This window comes from Salvelinus sp. IW2-2015, linkage group LG26 (assembly GCF_002910315.2).
Source record: "Salvelinus sp. IW2-2015 linkage group LG26, ASM291031v2, whole genome shotgun sequence".
In the NCBI taxonomy this organism is placed as follows: Eukaryota; Metazoa; Chordata; class Actinopteri; order Salmoniformes; family Salmonidae; genus Salvelinus; species Salvelinus sp. IW2-2015.
In genome coordinates this window covers 5,969,649-5,980,506 of record NC_036866.1, presented here as the reverse complement: position 1 = coordinate 5,980,506, position 10,858 = coordinate 5,969,649, and the positions used below count along the sequence as shown (strand labels likewise).

General features: G+C 44.7%; 1 protein-coding gene across 1 annotated transcript in view; it reads left to right on the top strand.

The window, feature by feature from the left end:
• The first annotated feature begins 2,273 nt into the window (after positions 1 to 2,273).
• The window catches only part of LOC111952682 (immunoglobulin superfamily member 3-like), a 77,863-nt gene continuing 69,278 nt past the window's right edge, over positions 2,274 to 10,858 (top strand). Inside the window, exons 1-2 of the mRNA XM_070435376.1 lie at positions 2,274 to 2,286; positions 2,362 to 2,781. Of these exons, the coding sequence (XP_070291477.1) occupies positions 2,274 to 2,286; positions 2,362 to 2,781 (433 nt within the window). The remainder of the gene's footprint in view (positions 2,287 to 2,361; positions 2,782 to 10,858) is intronic.

The window sequence follows — 10,858 nt, the reverse complement described above, 5'->3', positions numbered from 1 at the left end:
ACGGGATCATAGCTTTCACCAGGTCAGTCTGTCATGGAAAGCGCCGATGTTCTTCATGTTTTGTACACGCCGTGTATATACTATGTTATGACTGTATAACCAGTGGTGGAGCTTTTGAGTGTGTGGGCTCTATTTCTTTGATATTGTAACTAATTAATTGTTCATTCAGATCAATTTGAACCAATTTCAGTTTAATTCAAAGTCATTTCAGTTCAATACAACCCAAATCTCGATACTGGTGTGCTAAATATTGCATTCCATTTTTGGAGTTACATAGCCACAATTTCAGTGGGATTGAAATCAAACAAATTCCTGTATTTCCTGTGGTCTTTCATCTTTCGTCTCTCTCTCATGTTGTCATTCTTCCCAGTGTCTTGATAAACTGCAGTAACCTGATGTTGAACACAGATCCTCCTCCTCTTCTATGTCTTTTCTCTGATCTCTTTGTTCTCTCATTTCATTAGTGGTGGCTGTCTCTGTTGTTCCTGATATCTCTCTGAATCTCAATCTACACACACATACACACACACGCCCGCGCACGCACACTTACAAAGCGAAAGAGATTGGGATCAAGCTGTTTTTAGCATCTGTGCTCAGTCATACCAGGATAACTTCAGGATATATGGATACCACCAGGCTTGAAAATTGCCCATGTGACAACTCAACAATTACAATGTTTAAAATCTACAAACCACTTCAATACCATGCGCCTGGTGCACAATACACTCCCAACCATACATCTTGACAAAGCCCTTGAATGGCCAAGCATCTTAACCAGGGCTTGACAATACCACACTGTATTACTGGAAAGCCTACTCCCAGGTCCTGCATTATTCCATCCTCCATTCATTTGTCCAGAACAGCTAAAAGGATGACTGCTGCTGCTACCCATTGTGTCTTACACACTGATGTCTTTATACAATCTAGGGCTGTGTGTGTGTGTGTGTGTCTTCGCTGTGGTCTCTGTCATTAGATCTAAACCACATCACAGTCCCCACTGCCCCTAACCGGTTAGATGAGCCTTTTCCCACTGAGATAATAGAACCTGAACAGGATATGAATCCAACTGACAGACATTCAGACAGGATGTATTGACCCTTTACACTGTGGGAATTGGCTATATGGATAGGGCTAAATTAAAATGTTTCTTAAAGAAGAAATATGAAATGCATCAGCATGGTAGGAATTGAAAGGGAACACTTTGGAGATTCTGGGAAAAGTATTAGACCAAAGTTGAGAACCAAACAGTTGAACACAGACTGAATCTAAACATTACACTTGTGTATTTTGCATTTTCTGTACTTTTTGCCACATTTGTTGATAACGCAGTCTGAGAATACTCTGGATACATTCACTAACATGATAAGAATATTCCTGGAGAATGTGGGGTAGGTGCAACATAAGACAGATCAAGTAAGAGGACTAACTGGTGTCTCCAAGTGGCCACACACCTCTCCAAAGTGTGTACAGTTCCTAAGTCATTTCAATGCAACTATAAGTTGCTGTTTTGAGCTCTCCTAGCTGTGCCATTGAGRAWCTAGTGCAAACACACTTGTAGATTTTTTTTGTTTGGAACGCAACCCTGCTTCATCGCCATCACACAATTACTGTTGTTTACGCCATCCAAAAACGGCCCATAAAAAATCTGGGTCAGTTTGGCATCATTTGAAAGCTTGTTCTATTGCCAACATACCTAGCTAAGTTATAAAATACGATATTACAGTGTTAGGCTTCACAAGGCGATTCAGAGAAACACACACACACCCTCTTGACTGCTGCTGGGACATGTCATCATCTTCCATCCCAGAATAATCCTGCCGCCCACCGAGCCCTGTATAGAGGGTTTTACCACTTCTCCCTCCCAAACCCGTCATGTCTGTCTGTCTGTTTTTAACCAGAAGAGTTTGTTTGTTTCTGTTGTCAGCTATACATAGTAGCTCATTCTGAAATGTGTTCTCATTCCAAATACATTGTCTGTATATTTTGAGTGTGTGATCTGGTCCCCCTACAGGGAAATGCTCTGTTTGAGGTTCCAGTGTTAGGCTGTCATTTAGGAGAACGTGCCCTGGCTGGTTGAACACTGTGTGTGTGGTGTGTGCGTGCGTGCCCTGTATGTCTGAGAGGGTTTTGCTATACGCCAGGGGCAAGTGTCAACTGATGTAATAGAAATATAACAACAATAAGGTCATATAGCAGATGTTTTCATATAAAGCCACTTAAAGTTGACATATGGGAATGAAAGCCACAACTCTGATCCATGCTCCAACCAAACGATGTGCTCCACCTGTGAGTCATCATATGCCATAGAACCACCGATGTGATACTCATCTCTTCTCTCTTCTTCCTCCTCTCCTCCTGCAGTCATCCCCGACTCCCTCGCTGTCACCGCGCCGCCACAGACCCTCTCCCAGGTGGAGGGTGACACGCTCCAGCTCACCTGTGAGGTTTCCCGGGCGACAGAGCAGCACACACACCTGTCTGTGGGTTGGTACCTGCGTTCCTCTGAGGACGCTACCATGTCGCCCCAGGAGATCCTCACTCTGTCCCGAGACTTTGTCCTCCGGGCCGGTGCACCTTACAAACAGAGGATGACTGCAGGAGACCTGAGACTGGATAAGACCAGCGCTACGTCCTACAGGCTGACCATCCACCGGCTGCAGCCTGCTGACCAGGGCTTGCTCTACTGCCAGGCTGCAGAGTGGATCCAGGACCCCGACCGCAGCTGGTTCACCATGACCCGCAAGCAGGCTGATAAGACCCAGCTACGGATACAGCCCATTGGTGAGTAGGGGGAGATGGGAGTGTGGAGGTGTGACACACACACACACACACACACACACACTCTTTTTGAGTGCAGATCACTATCTCCCACTAAGCAAAGGAACAACATTAGCGCATTTAGACCTAACTGTCTTGCTCATAGGCGTGTGAGTCTCAAGTTTGGGGAAGCACATTTTCACTGTCAAAAATATAAAGCATTCATGCATCATCACATTTGCAGACTTATGTAAGACAGATGACTATTCCTAATATCATTTGTAAATTGGATAGTCATTATTTAGTTTAATATAACTCAATCACTGTTCGCAAAAAAGACTGTTCAATGCAGTGCGTGGTAGAGTATTGGCCTTGGCTAGGCTRTATCAGATATGTTTCTTCCCCTTTCTTTGCACAGGAAAAATATGGCCTTTTATAAAAACATTTCATGCAATTCTACTACACTTTATATGACTGGAGAGATTAGCAGAATTTTTTTTAAGTGATGAAGATTGTGGCCAAAGCCATTTAGCTAAGGCCAGTTCAGCTGCCTCACTTCAGCCACAATGTTGACCGTTTTGTCTGTGGTGATACAGGACACTTTATTTTTGTCAAGGGCCCAGTCAAGCAATCCCGAACGCAGGGCTTCGGCCAAGTATTTATCAGTGTCCCGTTTATCAGTGTTCCGTTTGTGGAAGTCTTAGTAGATCTCCTATGGTTTTTGCACATATTATGTAAGCAGGCTGGTCCAAGTCATGTGGTTCTCCATTGCCGTTAGGTTTGAAATCGAAATGTGCCTCAATAAGTGATGCTACGTTTTTTTTGATGCAATGAGAGCCATCTTCTTCACCTCACTCCTCCAATCTACTGTAACAACGAAGAAGGTCAGAAGTGAAGATCAGAGTAAAAACTCAAAAGGATGACTAGGAAAAGCTCAAACCAAGTTTATTCAACCACTGGGTGAAAAGACAAAGACATGTTTACACAAGCACATATATGTTTACCCTCCTACTAGGAGGAGTCACCTCCTTGCACATCTAGATAGCCAACATATATGTTGCTACTCAGGAACTTCATTGGTTCCTCTCACTCACTGGTATAGTCATGGCTCCGCCTCCTGCTAGAACCTTTGTGGGCATGCAAGTATATGTGTGTGACAGGACTGTTCCCCCTCACTTCATCTGACCTGACCTCGGGCCGAATTCCTCACTCCTCCCTAATCCACGACTGTCCTACCTTATCAGTGGCTGAAACCAGACTGTTGCCCTTTGCCTCCTTCCATAGGATCCACTGATTAACTTTCCATACACCTAGTTCTTATCCACCCTCCATTGACCCCAACATATACATTCATTATACATGTAAAGTAACCAATAAGTTCTGGTATGGTAACATGAATAAGTGTATTTCAAGCTAGAATCCAACACCATTCACCGCCACCCTGTAGGCTATAGGATCTATAGGTACCCCTGGGCCCCACTTTTCAGCCCACACCCTCCCCACTTCAATGAACTGAATTGACCTTCAAAGACTCTCTCCTATTCACGCATATTAGCATATTGTGGATTTACTGATTTCGCATCAACAGATAGTTGGAAAGAGGAGGAGATGTATACAGTTTAATAGACTGACTAAATTAGCAAAACAATACCATATAATCAATAGTTAACACTCCCGCTATGGGTAAAGTATATCTAAAATAAAATAAAGTTGATAAAACATTTTATTAAGAAATTCTATTTTCATGATGGTCTTCATCCAAAACCGTCAATGTCACGGTTATCCAATTACTGCCACAGCCCTAGGGAGATGTGTGGAGATAGCTTCTTGTTATAATGATCTGATAATAAGCTGTCGACCTCTCCAACCCAGCAGACCGGGAACAAGAGCAGAGTCTTAGCAACACACACACACACACACACAACACACACCACACACACACCACACACACACACACACACACACACACACACACACACACACACACCACACACACACACACCACACACACACACCACACACACACACACACACACACACACACACACACACACACACACACACACACACTGAAACACACAACATGAAATACAGGGCTACTGTACGCTATTGAACAATGGTGTCTTTCTACAGTTCCAGGAACCCTATTCCAGTAGATCTATTGTGATGACTGATTAGTAGCAGAATGACGGTAGAATTATTCATTGATTCTTAAGCATTTGCAACAATGGAAACATTTTTGTTTTCCTCCTGTGAGCAGTGAGCTCTCTGAACCTCCGGTGGTTGATGCCGCCTCAGATGGTGATCAGAGGATGTTGGATATGAAGGCTCTCTGTGTCTCAGAAGAGTGTTAAGTCAGCCAGGAGAGGCACAAAGAGCTCTGCCTCTTACACTCTCTCTCTCTCCTATAATCCATAATGGATGGGAGTGTTGTAACGTGACAAAAAGTGTAGATCAAGGCATGTGCGTGTGTACACCTGCGTGTGTGTGTGCGTGTGTGGCTCCTTCATTAGGCTGTGTGTATTGAAGAGAGAGAGAAAGAGGATYCAGAGACAGCCCCATCACTGGCTAATCACCCACATACAGAGAGGAGAGGCCAGACATGGACAGAATCCACATTTTTATTTATTTATTTTATTTCACCTTTATTTAACAAGGTCGGCCAGTTGACATTGTCATTTACAACTGCGACCTGACCAAGATAAAGCAAAGCAGTGCGACAAAAACAACAACACAGTTACACATTGTTTTATATTTTACCTTTATTTAACAAGGCAAGTCAGTTAAGAACAAATTCTGCCCCTGCAGCCATAAGAAGTTAACACATTGACCAAGGAAGTGTCGGATGTATACAGAATGGTGTCGTCTGCTTAGAGATGGATCAGAGAATCACCAACAGCAAGAGCGACATCATTGATATATACAGAGAAAAGAGTCAGCCCAAGAATTGAACCCTGTGGCACCCCCATAGAGACTGCCAGAGGTCCGGACAACACGCCCTCCGATTTGACACACTGAACTCAATCTGAGAAGTAGTTGGTGAACCAGGTGAGGCAGTCATTTGAGAAACCAAGGCTATTGAGTCTGCTGATAAGAATGCGGTGATTGACAGAGTCGAAAGCCTTGGCCAGGTTGATGAAGACGGCTGCACAGTACTGTCTTTTATCGATGGCGGTTATGATATTGTTTAGGACCTTGAGCGTGGCTGAGGTGCACCCATGACCAGCTCGGAAACCAGATTGCATAGTGGAGAAGGTACGGTGGGATTCSAAATGGTCGGTGATCTGTTTGTTAACTTGGCTTTTGAAGATTTTAGAAAGGCATGGCAGGATGGATATAAGTCTATAACAGTTTGGATCTAGAGTGGCTCCCCCTTTGAAGAGGGGGATGGCAGCTTTCCAATCTTTGGGGATCTCAGATGATATGAAAGAGAGGTTGAACAGGCTAGTAATAGGGGTTGCACCAATTTCAGCGGATAATTTTAGAAACGGAGGGTCCAGATTGTCTAGCCCAGCTGATTTGTAAGGATCCAGATTTTGCAGCTCTTTCAGAACATCAGCTGTCTGGCTTTGGGTGAAGGAGAAGCAGGGGGGGGGGCTTGGGCAAGTTGCTGCGGGGGTTGCAGAGCTGTTGGCCGGGGTAGGGGTAGCCAGGTGGAAAGCATGGCCATCCGTAGAAAAATGCTTATTGAAATTATCGATTATCATAGATTTATCGGAGGTGACAGTGTTTTGTAGTCTCAGTGCAGTGGGTAGCTACAAGGAGGTGCTCTTATTCTCCATGGATTTTACATGGAGAATAATAATAATAATAATAWWATAATAATAATAATAATAATAATAATAATAATAAAAAAATTCAATTTTTTTTTTGAAAAAGCTAGCCTTAGCTTTCCTAACTGACTGTGTATATTGGTTCCTGACTTCCCTGAAAAGTTGCATATCGCGGGGGCTATTCGATGCTAATGCAGAACGCCACAGGATATTTTTGTGCTGGTCAAGGGCAGTCAAGTCTGGGGTGAACCAAGGGCTATATCTGTTCTTAGTTCTAAATCTTTTTGAATGGAGCATGCTTATTGAAGATGGTGAAGAAAGCTCTTTGAAAGAGCATCCAGGCATCCTTTATGACGGAATGAGGTCAATATCCTTCCAGGATACCCGGGCCAGGTCGATTAGAAAGGACCCATTACGGACGCAGGCAATGAGGCAGTGATTGCTGAGATCCTGGTTGAAGACAGCAGAGGTGTATTTAGAGGGCAAGTTGGTCAGGATGATATCTATGAGGGTGCCCATGTTTACGGATTTAGGGTTGTACCTGGTAGGTTCCTTGATAATTTGTGTGAGATTGAGGGCATCTAGCTTAGATTGTATGACGGCCGGGGTGTTAAGCGTATCCCAGTGTTGGTCTTCTAACAGTTTGAACTCTGAAGATAGATGGGGGGGGCAATCAATTCACATATGGTGTCCATGGCACAACTGTGGGCTGAGGGGGGTCTATAACAAGCTGCAACGGTGAGAGACGGTGAAAGTGGATTTTTAAAAGTAGAAGCTCAAATAGTTTGGGCACAGACCTGGATAGTATGACAGAACTCTGCAGGCTATCTCTGCAGTAGATTGCAACTCCGCCCCCTTTGGCAGTTCTATTTTGTCGGAAAATGTTGTAGTTGGGGATGGAAATTTCTGGATTTTTGGTGGCCTTCCTAAGACAGGATTCAGACACGGCTAGGACATCAGCGTTGGCGGAGTGTGCTAAAGCAGTGAATAAAACAAACTTAGGGAGGAGGCTTCTGATGTTAACATGCATGAAACCAAGGCTTTTACGGTTACAGAAGTCAACAAATGAGAGCGCCTGGGGAATAGGTGTAGTACTGGGGGCTACAGGGCCTGGGTTAACCTCTACATCACCAGAGGAACAGAGGAGGAGGATAAGGGTACGGCTAAAGGCTATAAGAACTGGTCGTCTAGTGCGTTCGGAACAGAGAGTAAAAGGAGCAGATTTCTGGGCATGGAAAAATAGATACAAGGCATAATGTACAGACAAGGGTATGGTAGGATGTGAGTACAGTGGAGGTAAACCTAGGCATTGAGTGACAGTGAGAGAGATTTTGTCTCTAGAGGCACCAGTTAATCTAATCACTAACAAAAACAACAATAGACAAGGCGTATTGACATTAGGGAGAGGCATGTGAAGCCGAGTGTTCATAGGGTCCAATGTGTAGCAATAGATGAGTCAGGAAGCCGATTCAGTAGTCGCTACTACGCTAGGCGAGCTGGAGACCCGGCGATTCTGACAGCTAGTGGGCCGGGGCTAGCAGATTGGCCTCCGGCGGCGTCGCAACGGAAGAGCCTGTTGAAACCACCTCGGACGATTACGTCGGCAGACCAGTCGTGATGGATCGGCCGGGCTCCGTGTCGGCAGTAAAGGGTCCAGGCCAATTGGCAAAAGAGGTATTGTAGCCCAAGAATTGGCTGGTGGACTTCTTCGGCTAGCCGGGAGATGGGCCTAGCTCGAGGCTAGCTCAAGGCTAAYTGGTGCTTGCTTCGGGACAGAGACGTTAGCCAGGAGTAGCCACTAGGATTGCAGCTAGCTACCTGCGATGATCTGGTGTAAAGGTTCAAAGCTTGTGGTAGGAATCTGGAGATGTGGTAGAGAAAAAGCAGTCCCATATACTCTGGGTTGTAATCGCGCTGTGCAGACTGGCAGGTATTGACCGAGCTGAGGCTTGCTGGTGTCCGAGTTAACGGTGAAGTGGCTAACTGACTACTAGCTAGTAGCTAGTTAGCTGGCTAGCCTCTGATGGGGGTTCCGGTTCTAAAGTTCTAAAGTATAAAATAGCAGATCCGTACCACATTGGGTGAGGCGGGTTGCAGGAGAGTATATTCAGTCCGTAGATGGAAAGTGAGATTAAAATATATATGAAATTTATACGGAAAACTATATTTACACGGGACAGGACGGGACAAGACAAGACCACATGTCCGACTGCTTCACCATCTTGGAACAAAGGACCTCTCCTTCTCTTTCCATCTCTCTCTATCTCACTCTCTTTACACACCCTCCTGTTATCTTTCTCTTCTAAAACATCAAATTTGTGCTTCGCTCCATCTCTCCCTCTTGCTCCTTGTCTCTTTTCCCACTTCTCTCACTCCCTAACTCCTGCATTTAAGACAATATCTCTCTCTTGTTTTCCTTTCTCTCTACATCTCATTGTCTATGTTCTTTCACTTTCTTTACATGTTTAATTTGTTGCAAACATTGACGGGTACATGTCTCCACTTTTAGCTCCTCTCTTCCTCTATGTCTCTCACCCCTCAACATTGCCCTGACACAGTTCAGGTTGTATTCATTAAGACCAACCATAGCAAAACATTTCAAACAGTTGTGCCAAGGAAAACTATAGTACCTCCCCATTTTGGCCTGATTGCTTCAGTTTCGTCCTAGTGATTACGACCTAGGCTGTGTTTGTTGTTGAACTCTAAGTTGAGGCAGTGTCCTTATAAAGCAGGTCACAGCTCTTGAGTTTACAGTCAGCCCAGCTCTGATTTCACAATGAAATATACTGCCGCTTCATTGGTCAGCGAGGGCCAGATTGCCACTGGCCTTTTTGTGGCATCTGCTTTCCACTCTATTAGGGATGAGCTGTGTGTGTGTGTGTGTGTGTGGTGTGTGTGTGTGTGTGTGTGTGTGTGTGTGTGTGTGTGTGTGTGTGTGTGTGTGTGTGTGTGTGTGTGTGGTGTGTGTTGTGTGTGTGTGTGTTGTGTGTGTGGTGTGTGTGTGTGTGTGTGTGTGTAGGAAAGGATGCAATGTCTGTGTGTAAGTATGCGTGTATCTGTCCAGTTAGTGCCAGACTGTTAGCTGTTAGGCTCAGTGTTATTTACAGACAAGCGGCCAGCATGAAAGCTCACTGTTTGTGCGTGTAAACAGTCCCCCCCATCCACCTCAAAGCCATACGGCTGCTACATAGTTAACCAAATAGCTATCTGCATTGACCCTTTTTGCACTAAGTTTTTGGACTCTTCGCATACACTGCTGCTACTGTTTATTATCTGTCACTTTATTCCTAGTTAAATGTACATATCTAAAAGCACATCGACCCGGTACTGGTACCCCGTGTACATAGCCAAGTTATCATGACTCATTGTGTATTTATTATTACTTTTATTATTACGTGTTTTACTTTTCTATTCTAGCACTATTTCTGTATCTCTGCATTGTTGGGAAGGGCCCGTCAGTAAGCATTACACCTGAAGCATGTGACAAATAACATTTGATTTTGAACAGTCGCCCCCTCCCCTATTCCCATAACACTTCCCAACATAACTAACCATACCCAGGCAAACAGCAGTCTTTGAACCTTGCCTCGTGACTGTGTTTTCTCAGGAAGTCTGTTTAAAGTCTTTATTACAGCCGGAGGCTAGCACCTCTCTGAGTGAGCCAGGCAGAGAGAAGCGGAGCGGGAGAGATGCACAGAGCTCACCGCCGCTCGTCATGTGGAAATGAATACTGTAAATATAACGGTAGTGCCGCCGTATGCGGAGTGCATCTGTAATTGGGAGCCCAGTCAGAGGTGTAGGCAGTGAAGGCTGTGCTAACAATGTTTGCTCCGTCTTCTCTCTCTTCTGTCTCAAACAGCGCAGGAAGAGCGAGGGAGGGGAGAGGCGATGATTTTTTCGTCTGCTGGAGAGAATCTTAATTGGCTGTGTTTTTGTCTTGGAGGTGAAACCAAGGGGAGAGGAGGAGGCTGGAAGAGTGGTGCTTTACTGTGGGCATAGCTGACTCGTTGTGTTATCCCCCCTTTCTCTCGTCTTGCCTCTCTCTCTCTCTCTATTCCTCCAATGTGAGGCAACCGACATTAAATAACAGGATGTGGTGGTGAAATGCTATGAATGTTATATGCTCTTATTTAAAGCAGGTCTCTAGCCCAAGCAGCTAGTCATGCCCTCGTGCGTTATATGAGGATAAGGGAACAGCTAAATCAGAGTTGATGACTCTCTGTCTGTCTGTCTGTCTGTCTGTTTTTTTTTAGATTAGATTCAACTTTGTCATTGAACAAGTACAAGTACAATAYAACGAAATGCAGTTAGCATCTGACCAGAAGTGC